Source organism: Epinephelus fuscoguttatus, linkage group LG14 (assembly GCF_011397635.1).
Source record: "Epinephelus fuscoguttatus linkage group LG14, E.fuscoguttatus.final_Chr_v1".
NCBI classification, from domain to species: Eukaryota; Metazoa; Chordata; class Actinopteri; order Perciformes; family Serranidae; genus Epinephelus; species Epinephelus fuscoguttatus.
Genome location: NC_064765.1, coordinates 10,372,467 through 10,391,204, shown reverse-complemented (window position 1 = coordinate 10,391,204; position 18,738 = coordinate 10,372,467). Strand labels below are relative to the sequence as shown.

The 18,738-nt window shown below is 40.9% G+C and overlaps 1 protein-coding gene across 3 annotated transcripts in view; it reads left to right on the top strand.

Moving 5' to 3' along the window:
* The window catches only part of sash1b (SAM and SH3 domain containing 1b), a 71,269-nt gene extending 52,641 nt beyond the window's left edge, over positions 1 to 18,628 (top strand). For 2 of the 3 annotated variants that reach the window (XM_049596209.1, XM_049596211.1), the window contains exons 2-18: positions 2,535 to 2,663; positions 4,026 to 4,076; positions 4,574 to 4,623; positions 6,457 to 6,497; positions 6,889 to 6,975; positions 7,183 to 7,295; positions 7,816 to 7,917; positions 9,043 to 9,175; positions 10,241 to 10,641; positions 11,481 to 11,555; positions 11,647 to 11,787; positions 11,905 to 12,037; positions 12,338 to 12,507; positions 12,596 to 12,802; positions 13,671 to 13,830; positions 14,577 to 14,708; positions 17,413 to 18,628. In XM_049596209.1, coding sequence (XP_049452166.1) covers positions 2,535 to 2,663; positions 4,026 to 4,076; positions 4,574 to 4,623; positions 6,457 to 6,497; positions 6,889 to 6,975; positions 7,183 to 7,295; positions 7,816 to 7,917; positions 9,043 to 9,175; positions 10,241 to 10,641; positions 11,481 to 11,555; positions 11,647 to 11,787; positions 11,905 to 12,037; positions 12,338 to 12,507; positions 12,596 to 12,802; positions 13,671 to 13,830; positions 14,577 to 14,708; positions 17,413 to 18,173 — 2,886 coding nt within the window. In that variant the 3' untranslated portion in view covers positions 18,174 to 18,628. The remainder of the gene's footprint in view (positions 1 to 2,534; positions 2,664 to 4,025; positions 4,077 to 4,573; positions 4,624 to 6,456; positions 6,498 to 6,888; positions 6,976 to 7,182; positions 7,296 to 7,815; positions 7,918 to 9,042; positions 9,176 to 10,240; positions 10,642 to 11,480; positions 11,556 to 11,646; positions 11,788 to 11,904; positions 12,038 to 12,337; positions 12,508 to 12,595; positions 12,803 to 13,670; positions 13,831 to 14,576; positions 14,709 to 17,412) is intronic. The other variant, XM_049596210.1, reaches the window with a different exon arrangement.
* Positions 18,629 to 18,738: the final 110 nt, after the last annotated feature.

Below are 18,738 nucleotides of genomic sequence, written 5' to 3'. Positions count from 1 at the left end.
TTCAACATCTCTGGCTCAAAGCAGCATAAAGTGATATAAATGATTTGCTTACACTTTGTGACCCTAGTCTGGTTGCCTTAAAAGAGTGAGACAAGACAGGAACTGTAAAAACACTCATTAGACAGTCCGGGCCCCGGGGGCACGTGGATCTTTTGTCTGCCTATGAGATGCTCAGCGCCGCAGAAATGTGAGACCACACTCTCCTTTTCAAGCCTCTGTGGTTGATGTCTCATGCTGCAGCTTTGGCTCAGAGACCATTAATTAGGAGACAGAGGGAAATATAAAGCACACTGGAATATTTTCCCCTGTTTGTCAGAATTGTCGGCACAAGAGTGGAACCCGTATTGTTTGTGATTTTACATTCATGTGTAAGTGACGGGGATGTATACAGTGTGTCTAATAAGCACTAAGGGCAATGCAATATCATGTGACTGCGTCACAATAGGCTGTTTATGTGGATCAGTGGCAGTCTGAGGCAGAAGAGCCACTGCAGCCAGGCACAGTGCGGATCTTCTCAGTCGGCCTCAGCCTCGTTTCTTGACTGTATGAAAAGCAGCCAGATTTTCAGGCCATTCTCGACCCGGGGGCATGTCATTTACCAAATGAATGGCTCTCTTTTCTGGACAGTCGAGCCAGTCACAGTCTATCATGCCACGAGACAAGTGAGCCCACAGTATCGCTTTTCACTGCAGAGGGCTGTTTGCAGCGGCCACATTTGCATACCTTCAGGGCATGACATGAGTGGAGCATAATGATAATAATAATAATCATGCGTGAAACGGTTTATGGACGTAGTGGACAGCTATTATCAGACACAGCTTGTGTGTGTTTGTTTGTCCAGTCTTAACTCATGACCGGGTGTGATCAGGAACTATCTTCCCACATGTTGTATCACTACAAAAAATCTTCATATATTTTATTTATTGTATTATCTTTAGTTATTTGTATAAGTCATCAATGACTCAAGCTGTCTCACTTTATTTACACGGCAGCAAAAAATAGTGATAAAATAGGCAACATAATTCTAGATTAAATTGACAAAAATCAGTAATTTGATGTATGTGTTTTGTTTTTATAGTCTTTTCCCAGATCTAATTCAACTCTATCATACCAGAGAAAATGCTTATATTTGTTTAGATGTTAAAATGACTTGTTTATGTGAGCTCTGGACAGTTAAACATCCTCACAAAATGGTTGAATAAATATTTTGTTTTGGTTTTCTGACCAACGTCACTGTTTCGGTTGAATCTCACAGCTCTCAGGGTGTCATTTCCAGATGCAGCAGGCAAGTCTTGTTAGTAAAAAATGCTTTTAAAACCTGCTGCAGGCTACTTGCCCAGGACTACAGACTCAATCGGTGACTAGCTGGTGAACCGAGTGGAGCCTTTTATAGCCAAAGAGCCAGATATTTCCCTCAGGAGTTGGTGGAGACCAAAACAGAGCAAAAAGGGGACAGAATCGTTGTAATTGACAGGTGGGCAGAAACAGGACTCCAAATGAAAACAACCCTTTGCTAACACGGTAGCTGTCACAACTTTATAAGGTAGTGGTATGTCAATGTTGTATTTATGGCTTGTTGCTGCCCCCAAGTGGCCAAAAAATCTGTTATTGCAGATGTAACCAACTCTAATTATCACAGATTTTGTTTTGTTTAGTTTAGTTTAGTTTTTAAAGTAAAAATTGGACTCGTTTATACGCAAATTAGTTGCTGAGAAAATAATCACTTGGAATGACAGGACTGCGGGCCTCTGCACTTTAATGATTAGTTATTGGGTAGGTTTCTCCTGTCAGTAAATATTTGTGTTGATCTTCAGTGAAATAGACCAAATAATCCAATGTGTCTGACAGTTACCTGGTTTAAAATGCTTCTGTATTCTAAAACTTGGGTCATTCCCCTGACAAGGAAACCAGCCCCATGTGTTAATTCTGCTCCCAAAAGTCACTCAGCAAAAATTGTCTGAAATGATTTATCTTTTATTCGTCTTCTTTCCACGTGACAAACTGCACGTAACTTCAGGTAGCACAATAGTAGGAAACGAAAAGGGGGTGACATCCAGGGTTTGCAGGACAAAGACTCATCTGACTGAGTGATTCGACTTGTTGTGATTTACGGTACACTGAACCGTAGCCTCTTGAGTTGACTCTCGATGACTGTTAGAGAGCTGAGTGAGAGTCGTAGCTGCGTCACACGGTGCTTCCTCTGGCCAAAGGGTCAGGTCTGAGGAGGGCTGAGGAGGTGGAAGGGGTCGCTGGGCAGGAAGAGGACAAGCTGGTGAAGACAGAGGCAATATCACAGCTGGGTGTCTCTGATACTTTTACACTCGTGGTGCTTTATCTCAGTGTTTCCTGGCTGTTTGTTTTGCTGGTGACCGCACTAAAGCTTGAAACAATGGGTTTAATCGTGACCGTGGTCAGTGTTTACAGTGCTTGCCTGCTGTCTGGCATCTTGCTCAACCTCTGCAGGGTGTCGTCTTCCTCCTCTGGTCTGTGGTCATATCTGTGCGAGTGTTTGAATGTCTCTTTATCTCCCTCAGGATGGCTCGGTGGGGAACCTTGATGACCTGGCGCAGGAGTATTCTCAGTATTACGGCACCTCCCTCAGCGACGTGTGTGAAAGGATGGAGGAGCTACGGAAACGCAAAGTAGTACAAGATGCAGAGATGGTAAACAGTCTTATCAGTCTTTCTCTTATCAGTTAAGACAGTGGCTCTTAAAAAAATCTAAAATCTCAGCATTAAATGATTGTGGATTTTTTTCTGCTGTCATCTTCCCAATTTATCACACTGTCTTTTAAATCCACTTTCTTGCTGAGATTTAGATGAGAAGGTTTACGCCTGCATATGGGGATGTTACGATATGAAAAACTCACAGTACGATATCCTGATAAAAAGTCCACCATACGATACTAATCACGATATTAAATAAACAAGGTAAAATGGTGACTTGAATAAATATCGGTAAATCATGGACATAAGTGGTCACTGCTGGTTAAGATAAGTGATGGATGTGACAAAGGACGATCTGTAACTCTTTGTGCCACATTTAAGGAGGCAAAACCTGATGGGAGCATCTGAAACTCAACGTGGAGGGGATGTTAAGACAATAGACCGAGCTATAGAGGTGACCCTCTCTTCATTCAGAGTCCCTTGTTAAATAATAAATCTAGCGTGTACATTAGCCATTTTCTCATTGGGTCCAAGCCTTATTTTGTACAGTTAATAGTCTTAGCCAGGCTAATGGTCTGCTAACAACAACCATAGCTGTATTCAACAATGGATAAATAATCACAGATTAAATTCACTGTCAGATTTATCATTATGGATTTACTCTCTAAAATGACAGTTAAAGGCTGGATTACAACGCTTCTGAAAGGGATAAAATTGCATCAGAGCCCAGTATTGCAAAATTTGATATATCTTTACATCACTACCAGTTCAGCATAAAGACTGGAAATGGGAGGAAACAGCTTGCCTAGCTCTGTCTCTGAAGGTGACAAAATCTGCCTACCAGCACCTCTGAAACTTCATAATGACTAGCTATAAGGCTAGCTGCTGACTGTAGGTACACATTTAACTTACAGACATGAGAGTGTCTCATGTAATGCTCAGCAAAAAAGTGAGTAAGCCTATTTCCTGAAACTATAACTATTTCTTTAACTTGTGGGTTTATGTCTTCCCTGTTGTCTTAAGTGTCTGTCGTGTTCTCTAACTTTCTTTTAACTTTAAGTAGCCTGTAATCTGCCTCTGGAGTACAGATGAAAACATGCCTTTATGTCACATTGCACTACACTATCATTGTACATGAAGTTTAAATTTGAATAGCTTATGAATTTAGATATGTGCAAACACCTGTTTGTCCCACAGTAATTGCCGGGATCATACTGTAACCTGTGACACATGACTGTTTACTGGTGTTATTCCATAATGTGGGCTGGCCCATTCAGTCAGCTGAATATTACTTCTATTTCTGTGTTATGATGACACTGTAATTTACTCCTCCGCTTCCTCTCTGCCTGTGTGTTTCAGGGAACAGTTGACTCAGTGGCCACATCACTGCAGCTCCGCTCTCAGATACAGGTGAGTGTCCAGCTTCCAGTGTGTCAGACCCCCAGAGAAGTCAACTTCCTGCCCTGTGCGTCAGCAGACAGGCCGATAAGAGGCCATGGAATTGCCTTGTCATGATTATCCTGAGCAAAACCAAAGTAGTCGGCTAAAAAGAAACATCTGACTGGGTGTGATGCAGAGAGCCGGCTTTGAGACTGACCTTGTTTAGGAAATGATCCTGGAATATGGTAAAATGTGACTAGTGGCATATTTGGGTTTTGTCGCCACATGATAATAAGATTTGTTTTTTAAAAGAGCAACAAATTACAATACATGAATTCCTGAATTTTTTTTGGTACTTTTAGTTGATGGGTTGGCGTATAAGATATTTTTTCTGCTTTCCTTTGAAGGAAAATGCCATAATCTTAAATTACCTGTTGCTTTAAAAAATGCATTTTAAAAAACAGGTAAATAAATTGAAGCATTGCTGCTGTATGTCTTTAAATTGACACCTTTATCATCTCCTCTAGGAATCCCTTGGGCTCAGCAGCACCACGTCCACTCCAGAGACTGAGAGAAGGTAAAAAAATCTAAACGTTAATAATTTAATGCAATTCAGGGCATAATAATGATAAGCATCGGTAATATGCGGGTGGGACTATTAATTGTCACGATAACGTGTTGTGTTGTGGCTTTATAGACCACATTATGGTCATTTAATAAAAGTCGTATCATTTTAGGAAGCAATTCCTCCTTGTGTACTATCTCGGTGTCACCCTGTGGATGCAAGCCTTTCCTCTGTTTCCTGGTGCCTCCGGTCACATTTATGAAGCACTTCTGTGTCACCTATAAACTTCCTTCCTTCCCTCCATTGTTTTTATGGAGGTATCTCACAGATTAGTCATACTTTACCATTGACAAGGTGATTAAAAAGTGCCGATGACTAATGATAAAGTAACAGATTGATTTAATTAAGCTTGTTAAAGAGACGGAGCCTTGATTTATTTTAAAGGATTTTATTATAGTGACTAACGGGCCTGTGTTATGGAGAACCTGGATGGAAACACAGGATTCCCAGGACACCTACACTGCCCCCTAGTGGGACAAGTACGTAACAAAGCCAGAGGAAGCTGATGGCCTTATGTGTCATCAACACGTTCTGATGACTCACACTCATTTTCACACTAAAGCATTTTTAGCCCTTTTTAATCAATGTCTGAAAAGTTGTAGTCAATCTTGTTCCTTGGTTCCCTCTTCAAATCGAGTTTTTTTTTAATGAAAAATGGTTCTTGTGCTTATCACTGTGTATCAGGCATCCTAATGTCATGATTTATTGTGGTAAACAGGAGCATGGCAAGACCTTTGAGCTCGCTATTGTGATTAACAGCTATGCAAATACATTTCACTCCAAGGTATTGATTCCGGTGCCAAATATTTCAAATATTTTTTGTCTCTCACATACTTTTTACTGTAGAGGTTGGAAGAGGGAAAACAGTGCTCATGTCTCTACAACTCTGAATAGATTTTGAATATAATAATGCACTGCTTGCTTCGTGAACTGTGTAGATATTTATGAAAATGAATGCGGGGTGACACTGACTATGTCTTGGCTGAAAAGCAGAGTAATGACATTTTCTAGGTGGGTTAACAGCTGCTGCAGACAAGGTGACAAACCACATCTTTTCAGTATGAAATTATCAACTTGTCTTTTACAAGAAGAATTAAGGTACAATTATGTAACCAAACATGAAAAAATGTGTATTTTAATGCAGTAATATAGACATATTTTATAGCTGTTGTCCTGTAGTAAACTCTAACATGTAACATTGCACAGAATGACCACCGATGTCTCACTTGCAAAAGAAGAACGACAGGTCTGATCTGTTTTCAAACTTGAGAGCGAGACTGTGAGAGAGACAGACAACTGTACACAAACACCCCAGAGAGATGAAGAGTGAAAGACAGACAGAGAGACAGACAGACAGAGAGAGAGGGAGGGTGAAAGTGTGCAGGGAATGCAGAGGCCACGTTAGCGCTGCTGCTGCTGCTGCTGCTGCTGCTGCAAAACCCTGACTGGACATGAAAAGGGATCTATTGTTCCTACGATGGCCGCAGAGCACTGACCTCTGTTCATCAGCCAAGAGCAGCCACTCTTTTTCATCTGTTTTGACTACTTTGATTTCCCTTTTACTAAGATGCTAGTGTCATGAGGGACAGTGCGCTTTTGTGATTTTTTTTTTCCCCCTTTTAAATCTGACGCAAGTCGAGAGGATAGAAAGACATGTTGAGGGAGATGGTGGGATAGCAGGGAAAATGAAGAAGATAACTTTGGACAACAGGTACTGTTTTATTCAGGGCTTTGAGGCCTCATTCAAACTCTTCAGATGAAGTAAATATTTTATTTGATTTGTAGGTTTCCTGTGCACAAATCAAGCTCTGATGATGGATCGGGAGGTAAGCTGAAATTTTATATTCCTCTTTATAACATGCATCATATTTAATGCTTCATTCTAGGTCAGATTGATGTAGATTTTAACAGCCTTTTTACACAAAATGAAGCCAGGATCCTTGCTTTAAAAACGTTTATCCATCTAGTAGTGGTTTTAGGAGTTTTTTTAATCTTGCATATTTCATCTTTGATGGCAGTAATAACACTGTAGAGTGAATATATTTAAACTAAATATTCCCTTTATGTTTGTACATTGACAGTATTGTAATGTATGGCACAATGTAATACTTTGTTAATGCAGTGAAGCTGCTGCAATCGTTAATTGTTCACCTGCTATTTGGATTTTTATTTTAAGTTTTTTTTTCTCTACACTGAATTAAACTTTGTACTTTGTAGGAAAATGGGATGGAAAGAGAAAGAGCAAGTCTTTTTGGCAGAGTTTTCGAAAGTCACAGAAAGGAGTGTTGCGTCAGATTTCAAAAGGTATGTTATTTATCTATCTACCTATCTATCTACAATGAAAAACACAAAATTTAAAGATACACAGAAAATTTTACAAAGTTGAAACACCACTATACTGCCACTATACTATTGTTATTTGGCACTCAGGCTTTGTCTTAATGAAAGGCTTCATTAAATCAGTCAGTTGTGTTCAGTTGCACCAGCTAACATCTCTGTTTTACCTGACAGGTGACGATGTTGGTTTTGTGGCCAGTGAAATCACCATGAGTGATGAAGAGCGTATCCAGTTGATGATGATGGTGAAGGAGAATATGATCTCCATAGAGGAAGCCCTGGCACGGGTATGATTCTTTCTGCATCCCAAAATTCTCTGACGTGAAAGTTACAGCTGTGTGTTTTTCACCTTTTGCTCCACTTTAAACGTTTGCTGTGGAAAAAGGAATGCTGCCACTTGGAAAATAGGTCAAGTATTGAGTTGGACCAAAACATGTAGTCCTGAGCTTTGAACAATAAATACAATTTGTAGAGTTGGGCTTATTAAAAAAACAACAACAACAACAAAAACCAAACATATTATATTCAGGAGATGATTGAGTAGATTGCAAAAAGGAATTATGGATAAATGTGGATGTTTTACAAAAGAAAAAGCTGGAATTGATCGATCTAGTTGCCCTACAACTAACAGCATTTTTTATTTTTATGAAAGAAATAATATTCTTTTCAAGGCATATGGTCAAAACATTTTTTTTATCTCCTTCTACTCCCCCTTTGGGTGTGTCAGCTGTTCGAGGATAAATAACAAACCAGCTGGTTCTTTAGCTCTGCATCATCCTGTACTAATAGGGTCATCTTTTCCCGCAGCTGAAGGAGTTTGAGGTACAAAACAGACAGACATGCAGGTCCGATCCCACAGAGTGGACCGATCCCTCCAGTCCCACCACAAATGAGTCATTCAACTGCAACGTAAGTCTCTAAGCTCCCAGTCTGAGGGCATCTTAGTCGCTTTTTAATGCTGAATCACAACTTCAGGCAGTGTGTTGTGCATTCGGGCCTCTGATCTACTGGTGCCAAGGCTGCTGAGCTGTTGACAGCGCCTCTCTCTTTCCCTCTGTCCCTGTCCTGGCGATGAACCGGGGCCCCTCTAAAGCCCTTCAGCTCAGGGCCCTCTCCCAACTGCAGGCCACTGGGCGGACTTCTATTCATCACTGTCAAAGCGCTAACCCCCTATTGTGCTGTAGTGAGCGGCTGGATTCAGCACAGGGCCCTGTTATGCAGGCCACAGCTCTTTTATGCATGGGTGGGGTGATTAGGGGGCTCAGGTTCAGGGCACATTTTTCAGATTCGTCTGGATGGACTGTTTCTCTTTGCTCTGTGTGTGTGTGTGTGTGTGTGTGTGTGTGTTCACCTCTTACTTTCTCTTTCTGTGTGGTTGCACGTCTGTCACCCCCTCCCCCATTGTTTCTTTGTTAATTATAGACCATCTCTACTTGCATTGAATTTCTGTTGTATATTTAACAGTGTTAATCTGCTTTCATTTTGTCCTTTGATGTGTATTGTGGGATGTACATACTGCTCATGTCGTGTTTTGGTCAGCAGATAAAACCTCAACATCTGTGACGCAGGTCATCAAATGCACCACTGGCTTATTTACTGACCGTAACTTTTATGATGGTGAAGGTGATTTCCAAGCAACTAGCTTTTTGTTTTTTCCCACGTATAGAAAAGCCTCTTCCTGTGTGTAGTCATGCAGAGCGTATGGGACAGCTGCTGACATGAGCCTCAGTGTCTTTCACTGTGGTTTCCTACCACAAATTTTATATTAAGCTACGAGGTACTTCAACAGAGGGCTCAGCAGGTACTTTCAGCAGCATCTGCAGCATGTACGCAAATTACATGCCTTTGTAATTTCAAACAAGTTACTACAAGTGGAGAATAATTATTAAAGTGTATCTTGAAATTTGTGAGTGCACATACTACAGAGGGTCACAATAGGTAGCAGCACACCCATCGTGTTATTTTACTATTAAGTCCACAGCTCCATTGTTAATGTTTTCCACAAATAAAATTCTTCCCCTTCTCTCCTGTCAGCCTTGTGACCTGTCAGACAATGAACAAGAGGAATCTGTGACGTTCAGGAGGCTCCACAAACTGGTCAACTCGACCCGGAAGGTGAAGAAGAAGCTGATCAGAATCGATGAGTCTAAGAGGCCCGGAGCAGAGGGTACTAAAACCACTGATTTTATCTCATAAAGCCCAATCACCCACCTTTTCACTGTCCCTCTGCGTGATGCTACTTGATCAGAGGAGTTAGAGAAGTTGCTGCTTCATGCAGCTCAAATTCATGAGTTTGCTGCTGTACGTGCAGCGAAGATGTAGAAACCAGCAGGTGGTCACAGAAAGAACACACTGTTTATTAAGAGGAAATGAGACACCACAATGTGACGCAGAGTCTCCAGAAAATATCAGTAATTGTGCTACATCTAATTACTGTTTGACTGTAAATATGAGCTGCAGTAACAGTATTTATGTGTGTTTTCACGTGCTATATAATCTGTGTGAATATATGTTTTGAGGAATATCCTGCTGTTTTTTTCCAACATGTTTTTCCAGCACGTTTGACCACTGGCACGCTTGAAAAGCCTCTGAAACAGCTTGGAGACTATGAAACACTGTGACACAACATTGGAAAACCAAAACAAAACTGGGGACAATACAGTGATTCAGTTTGATTGGCAGCTTTTGCATCTATTGAATGATCTTAGAAAGTTCTCAGAACATTTTCAACCTTTTAAAAATTGCATTGAATGCATTGGAACAGTAAACAAAGACAATTTAATTTCAGATTTTACAGAACTGATTAACAGTACATATCACAACTTGCTGCTTTCTGATATTTAAAGGGACAGTTCACCTCCAAAATCAAGAATACACAATTTTCCTCTTACCTGTAGTGCTATTTATCAGCCTAGATTGTTTTGGTGTGAGTTGCTGAGTGTTGGAGATATCGGCCGTAGAGACGTCTGCCTTCTCTCCATTATAATGGAACTAGATGGCACTCAGCTTGTGGTGCTCAAAGTGCCAAAAATATCAAACAATCTAGACTGATAAACAGCACTACAGGTACGAGGAAAAATATGTATTTTTGATTTGGGGGTGAACTGTCCCTTTAATAAAACTAACCATATTTGTTTACAAATCTTAAACTTCAATATTTCATCACATTTGACTTTATTCTGTTCACATTGTATTTTTACCTTCCATCATTCCCCTCTTTTTGCTCCTTCAGAGACTCTAATGACAGATGGCCCTCCGTGTGGAGATGGCAACACCTCCTTGTACTCAGGTGTACAGAAGAAGCTTGCCACTTGCCCCGTGGATTCCCTCGCTTCAGCTCTGCGGGACCAGCTCACCTACGACCGGGACTCTGACAGCCTGACCACCTCCCCTTCCTCCAGCAGCCTGGACACCTGCAGCAGCCAGAAGATCTTCCAGGTCTTTAGCAAGTCTAGCGGGAGCCCCGTTCATCAGGAGACAAGCGTAGCAGGGGAGGTGAGGGAGTTAGTTAAAGGCAGCGGCTCTTCCTTTTCTGAAACGGAGGTTTGCAACAATGAGGAACCCAAAATCGCTCACTCAGTGACCGATGGGGAGCTCCGTCACCGGATCCTCAGCCCGCTCAGCCATCATGGGGTGAGTACAGAGGGGCCTTTGTTGAGAGATTATTTGGCAAGTGGTGCACTTCTAAAGCTGCAGGAGTGACTTAATACTTTCTGCAAATGTGCTGCAGTCATCACATCAAACCAAACCGATATCCATCAGAATTATGCAAACTGTACTGTGTGCACTGCTGCAGCACCTGCACTGATGCTTGGTCAATGTAAATGTAGCCTGAGCTAATTTTAGAGTTAGTAATAAGTGACTGCCTCAAATAAATAATAGAGACCACCCTGTATATTTTGTTTAATACTGGCAATCATTTTCTTTCTAGTTGGTAAAGGTCCAGTGTGTAGGATGTCGTGGCATCTAACAGTGAGGTTGCATAACAGGAACTTCTCCCAAGTGCCAAACATGTAGGAGAATTATGGTGACAGATGCAAAAAAAAAATTAAACGTGAATGGCCCTATTTAGAGCCAGTGTTTGTTTTTGTCTGTTCTGTAGAACAACATGGCAGACTCCAGGGACAAGGACCTGCCCTTTATGTAGATATAAATGACTCATTCTAAGGCAACAAAAACACAATTCTTATTTTTTAGGTGATTATAAACTAATGAAAATGTGTTATTTCTGCCAATCAGTGCCCCTAAATTTTTCACACTGGGCCTTTAAGTTATAATTTGGTTGATGCTTCTGAGACAAATTTCCACTTGGTGGGGACTGTGGTGACCTGACCTGCTGCAGGAACTTACAGGACTCATTTTGCACCTGTCAGCTGAAACAGGTGCTTAAGGTGCACTTCCCCCAGTGGTGGCTGGACATCCCCACCTTCCCCTGCATCTCAGCTCATTAATGTCCTGTTTATTGTTCACAGAGAGCTTGTAGCTTTGGAGGATTTGACCTGACCAACCGCTCACTGCACACAGTCGTCTCTGACATCGATAACACTGTACGTTAACTGTCATTCTGCCTGAATTTCCATACATTGAATCAAAATGGTTAGTTTATTTTCCTTTTTTTCTGCTTTCTGTGTGAATTAGAATAAAGACGGAGGCGGTGTGAGAGATCCCGTCAAGTCTCCACCAACATCTCGTATTTCCCTGGGCAAAAAAGTCAAGTCTGTGAGAGAAACTATGAGAAAACACATATCCAAGAGATACCACAGTTCTCTCTCTGAACAGGTATGTACACTCAGTATGGTACATTACAGTACAGAAGCATCCATCCGTGTCACTAGGTAATGTTATGAAGATTGTGAGACATAGGTAAAAGCAATTTTTTTTTCCTTTGTGTCTCAGTCAAGCCCAGACCGCATCTCCAGCTGCCCTCACTCGCCTCAGATAGACTCTGACTCTTTGGAGAAGCCCAAACTGAAACCAGGAGGCTCTGTGGAAAGCCTGAGGAGTTCCCTCAGCGGACAAAGCTCCATGAGTAAGTCTGTGTGTTTACAGTGTGCGTATGCCAGATCTGGGTGTGCTTGAAAATGATTCTCAGTGTTTGTTTTAACTGGACCTTGGAACACCACATGTGTGGTGTTTATCTGAAAAGTGTTTCAAGGGCATTAATTGCCTGAGATAGTCTAAACTTCCTAGTCTCACTGTATTTGTGTGTGTGACATCTGGAGCTTCTGTCAGATTAAAAGACATATTCAAAATATTTTTTACATACCAACAGACCCGTGCAGTCTGCTGGTCCCGAAGTGGCTCATTTGTCTCTTTGTGGTTTGTGTAGGCGGTCAGACTGTGGGCACCACTGACTCCTCTAACAGCAACAGAGAGAGCGTGAAATCTGAGGATGGGGAGGAAGATGAGCTGCCGTACCGCGGACCCTTCTGTGGACGCGCTCTAGTTCACACTGACTTCACCCCCAGTCCCTACGACACAGACTCCCTCAAACTGAAGGTACGACCACATTATCTATCCAGTTAATTACACAATATGTAGAGGTAAGCAAATATCTCCTAAAAGCTCCACTCATCTTGTCTGGTAGAGCGGAGACGTAATCGATGTCATCAGTAAGCCTCCGATGGGTACGTGGATGGGAATGCTCAATGGTAAAGTCGGCACCTTCAAGTTTATTTATGTGGACGTCCTGAATGAAGAGGAGGTGAAGCCCAAAAAGACGCGCAGGAGGAGGAAGGCCCGGCAACCCAAACCCACATCAGTAGAGGAGCTCCTCGATCGCATCAACCTCAAAGTAATTGACGTACTACATTTTAAAAATCTGTCACACACACACACACACACACACACAGGTGGAGAAATTTTGACACAAACAAGGAGATACTTTTTTTTTTTTTTAAGAATATAAACTTTTGTTCTTAATTTTTTCATGTAAATGACAAGACGAGATAGCAGTTTTTTTTAAAAAGATCTGACATGTAACAGTCAGCTAGAAAAACAGATTAATCAAAATAAATAAATAGATAAATACGTAATTATGATAAATACAAAAAAAAAATACATAAAGTTCAATTAAAAGCCAGGCTAAAAAGAAAAGTCTAGAGCTTGCTTCTAAAACATCAACAGTCTCTGCAGCCCTCAGATCTTCAGCCAGGCTGTTCCACAGACGTGGACCATAGTTACGAAATGATGCCTCACCGTGGGTTTTTATCTTATCATAGATTAGCATAACGGCAGGAAACAATAGGTAAACAGGTAGCATGCCTCTGGCTTCTTCTTGGCCAGGTGCAGAGCTAATCATCTGCTGACTCTAACCTCCTGTTTACTGTGCAGACATGCTGGTGATATTGACCTCCTCATCTAACTCTCAGCACTAAAGTGTATCTCCCAAAATGTCAAACTATATTCTTTTTTTTTTTTTTTTTTTTTTTTTATACATATATATATATATATTTAACAACATTTGCCATTTCAAAATTGAGAAAAATTCTGAAAGCAAATCTTTGAGTCACAACAAGGTTAGGAAACCTCTGATAAGCTTATTTTTCATCTACAGGTCAACATACTTTTCAGCAGTTCTGACATTGTGCACAGTCAAATTAATTTCTTCTCTAGATTTTAATTGATCTGTTTGTTCGTCATCCACCCTCACCTCTCCACAGGAGCATCTTCCCACCTTCCTTTTTAATGGCTACGAGGATCTGGACACATTCAAGTTACTGGAGGAGGAGGACCTGGACGAGCTGAACATCAGAGACCCTCAGCACAGAGCTGTGTTGCTCACTGCTGTGGAGCTGCTGCAGGAGTATGATGGTGGGTCAGGTAATCAACAGGGTGTCGTACGATATTCAACACACACATATAAGTCATAAAGATACACTTGTAAAATTTAGTAATATTTACACAAGGTGAGATGTTACTGGATCTGTACATGTCCATGATATACCTATGAAGGTTAGTTTCGCACACTGTAGGTTTGTCAGACATTTTGAGACTCTTTCCCTCAGAGTCACAAAATCACATTCCAGTTTATTTCCAAGTAGGTTTTCACATACAAGGAATTTCCTTTGGTGTATTGGTAACATACACACAGTAAGAGAAAATGAAATTAAGAATTAAAAGCAAGTATTCCAAATATCAAGAGAGAAATGTAGAATAAAGTTATAATAAAAATATGAAAAAATAGTATTAAAAATCTGCACAGTATGTCTGAATTTAAATGAACGAGCTGTGCAGTTTTATAAAGTGGTAGTTTGTGTGCAAAATTCTCCAAAAAACACAGACATTGACAGTACAAAGTAAAAAAATGGAGTACACAGATATAGTCCCAAAGATGTACGTTAATGTAATGAATGATGAATATAAACATCATTGATGATGTCATACTTTGAGACGTCACGAGTGAATAATTTCCACCTCACAATTACAGTCTGTTAAAATGTCTCCTCTTACTTTATTTTAAAAGCAGCCCATGCACACAACACATGCAAAGTTTTCACTCAGTATTTTTCCCTTGAGATCATAAGATGTGACCGTCTGCCCCCTGCTGGTGGTGTTGTGCATTGCAGGAAGCAGCGACCCAGAGAGAGGCAGTCAGTCTGGAGGCACACAGGAGAAGCTGCTCCTGGACAGGCGTGGCCTCTCAGGAGACTCCCCACGAGATTCCGGCTGCTACGAGAGCAATGAGAACCTGGAGAACGGTAATGACAGCTTGAGTCGCCTGTGAACACTGTCCTCCTCCTCCTCCTCTTCTGCCTCATCCTTCACTACAAAGACTCGTGTGGTCTTCAGTCCTTCTTGACGCTCGAGCATTCCAAGCCACCAAAATCAGTTTTCACGCTCTTCTGGAAAGACTCTGCTGTCGTCACATTTACTTCTGGCGCTCTGTGTTTTTATCTTCTTCTTCTTCAAGTCATACTTTCTTCTGACTCTGCATCACTGAATCAAACTGTTTGCAGTCACTTTTTGTCTGTTAAGGGCTTTTAAGAACTGACATTGCCTTTCTTTACAAGCATAACATGCTTGATATATTGAAACAGGATAACACTAAGTTCTCTGTTATTATGGGACTAGAAAGTTCACTTACATCATGTTAAACCGAGCAGTGACCTAAAGACATTTTCATACCCTTCAACAAACTATATGTGGAGCAGCTTGTAGGTCGACTCACAAATAGATCTGCAGTTGTGAGTTGTGTGGTGGTTTTTGCGTTTTGCTGAAAATAATGACCGTTGAACCAACGTGTGAGAAGATTTACATAGTTAAAAATAATAATTCTCAGTAACTGCAGTACACTTTTACTGTGAACGCTTGCTTTATTCATGCTATATCATTCTTATTGTGGTTGTTTGGTTTGGCTTCAGTCTGTAACTTGTCAAAATACAAAGAGTTGTGCTTACTGTAAATGAGGGTTCTTGTGAATGTCAAAGGTCATGTGGTTCGATGTCAGATCGGCCACACTTGTACAGTGTATTTCTCTCAAGATTTTGCTGTTTGTGTGTATATTTTTTTAGTTCGGTAAAATATAATGTTGCACAATATTTTATCATGTGCCTGAAAACTGCGCCATGCAGAAGAATTAAAATATTTACTAAATAGTATAATTATACTTGTTTAAAATATGGCATTTTGTATAATTGTAAATGCACTAAAATGCAGACTTAGGACAACCTTTAAAATGTTTTAACACCGTTAAAGGTTGAAGTTAAACTCTAACACTGCTGACAGAAGTGTGGCAGGTCTGAAGTCTCCGCATTTTCTGAAGTGTGCTTCTGTCAAGGTTGAGCGTGAGGAATAAATTGCTCCATGCTTTACCAGACTTGACTGCTTGCTTCTTTTCTTTCATTTATCATTCATTTTCAGCACACATTTGGATTTTGTTTTGTTCTTTTTAGGCTCGGGTGGTATCTGCTTTTTCATAACTTCCTGAAATCTCACCAGGGTATTCAGTATACAATATGATGGTATTTGTGTGCTGCATGAGAGTTTGCTGCATCCCATAACCTCTCTTAGTTTTTTCAGCCTAGTAAATAAACAAAAAATCAGAAAATGTAATATTTACACACACAAATATAGTTATTTGGGAAATACAACCATAAACATTCTAAAATCAAGTTTCTCTCTTTCACCAAACTAAGACTAGCTTAACTGCCTTGTTAACTCATCATTAAACACACTTCATTTAGACTGGACAGGAAGTAAATAAAACTCATCGCAACCATCTTAGTCTCTTTACTCGTCTTGTTAGTTAGTCCACTGTTTGAACAATCAGCACCTCTGCTTTGGTCAAAATAAACCCTTACTTCACCCAGTAAGTATGCAGGATTTCTACTTCTGCATCAAACTGAGGCCATACCTACGGCGTAGACTCCGCATTGACATAGAGCCTGCACCATACCCTACGCTGTAGCCTGACGTGCACATCCCCAGAAATGTAACTACACATCGTGGCAAAACAGACCTCCTGTCTATTTCTGTAAGCTGAAATCATTTCCCTCAGTGGAAACAAAGCTTTTATTTACTTTAATTTTACAGATAAGAAACAATAAATTGTGAAAACAATAAAGACCCCACTAAAATAGCATTTTAAGCCTTGTGTGTGATTTATCCTGGCTTCATATGAGCAGAGGAAATCTCTGCTTGTCGCTACACTAATTTATACAATGTAAAATGCCATGGACTGTTACATTTGTTTGGAAAACGTGTTTAGTGTAAGACAGATGTTTCGTCAGTGAACCATGTGAGTAATGGAGCCAAATTTTGTAACCTTACCTTTGTTAAATGTTGCTGTTGTCCCTGGTTTTATAATGAGAAGAGGCAAAGTTTGCTAGCTGCTAGGCTAATTTATACAATGTAAAATGCCATAGGCTTGTGCTAAAAACATTAGCATGTTGTATTTGTGTTGTATTTTTGCAGTGACACAGACACACCACCGCACAAGTATAAATGCTCACAACGGCGCAGGCTATGGCGTAGGGTCTGCTCTAAATTGTTTACAGTCCTGTAACTTTATCAAGGAGGTTAAAAAGAGAAATCATGATGCCAATACATTTTATAAGAAAAATAAAGATATAGGTGAGAATTTCAATTCTGCAATTATTAAAAACGTCCTGCCATCCACAGTGTACCCACAAAGTTCTGTCAGTTGCCATGTTTTTCTCTGTATGAGTTTAATAGAAGGATGTGTGTCTGTATTTTTGAAGGTAGTGAAATTTTTTGTCAGGATATCTGAATACCCCTGTTTACCATCATATCTTGATACCATCCAAGCCTCATTCTTTTCTTTGGCATCCTTTTCACAATACAGCCACTCTCTTCCAACACTGAGCGCTCTGCTGCTATTCTGTTTACGTCACATGTCACAGCACCTACATGATCTGCACACACTCCACTTGTTTATTTCAGGAAGGGACAAAAAGACATCTTCATCCATCAGCAGGTCTTCTTCTGGTTTTGAGTCGAGCCACCTCCCGTCCCCAGAGTACCCAGCTCTCCCCCAGACCCTGACCTCCACCAGCTCTCACAAGACTTCACTCCAAAGTAAACCACGACGTCTGCCCCGTATCTTACCACCACTAAGACCTCCAAAACCCAGCTTCAGTCTGCTAAGGGGTTATCTTCCCAGTGGAGCCATTGCTCGGAGCCAGAGCTGCATGGAGCTGAGAAGAAGCCGAGCACCAGATCTGCTGAGGCGGAGCTTCTCCCTGACTGTCCTCCACAAAGTGCAGCAGAGAAAACTGAGGAATCTGACCTCCAGCGCCAAGACTGGGAGCAGACAGCACGCAGTAAATCCTCCAAAACATTGTGAGGTCATGTCTGCGTCCTCCCAATCTTCAACCACGTCATGTAAAGCTGTGTGCAGCACTTTCAGCAAAGACACAGCAAAATTGTGTGTTCCTAAACAAGCAGAAAGAAAACAAATCACACACCTCCAGCTGCCAGCAGAGAGGTCCAATCATCCTTTAACTCCACTCTCCTCACCAAACCCACACCCAGAGCCTGTGCTAACAGAGACCGCCTGCACAAACCACATCTCCTCAGAGGAGAAGGTGAGCCGCTCATTTTCAGCCACTTATGAAGCGCGCCAGCTGAAAATGAGGAGAAGTCAGAAGACATCCAAACCTGGGCTCCCTGACTTAAGACAGACTCCAGGTGCAGGGTGTTGATCTCAAAATGGAGCCACTTTCTGACAAAGTGTTGGACTCAAGAGGACAGTGAACTGTCACTTTACAGATGATAATAGATGCTGTTGGATGATGATCAACTTTAAACCATGTTGTTGTTTTCAGAATGTTTGAAATACAGTTTTTGTATTTCAGATAACCAATGATTTCTGTAAATGTACTCATGTTTGTAGTGTGCCATGAAACGTGTTCATCTGAGGACTGTTTGCAAATGGATTACTGTATCTTTGGTGCATTTTTACACAGCAACCATGAAGTATAATACAATAAATATAAATGCACCATTGTCACTTTTAATAGTTTTAAGTGGATAAAACCCAACACAAAGTTTTCTCAGTTAATTTCAAAATCATATATCCGAGCAAACAGCCTGGAAGCATTAATTTTCCCTCAAGAAACTTACCTAAAGTTTACACAGTGTTGTGTGTATATTACTAACCTATCTATGTACACATTACTAAGTGATGTTACAGTACTGTGGATATGGACTAGCCCTGTCTTTATTTCAGATGTTCTTCAGTCGGCTGAATCCAGTTTGTAAAGGAGA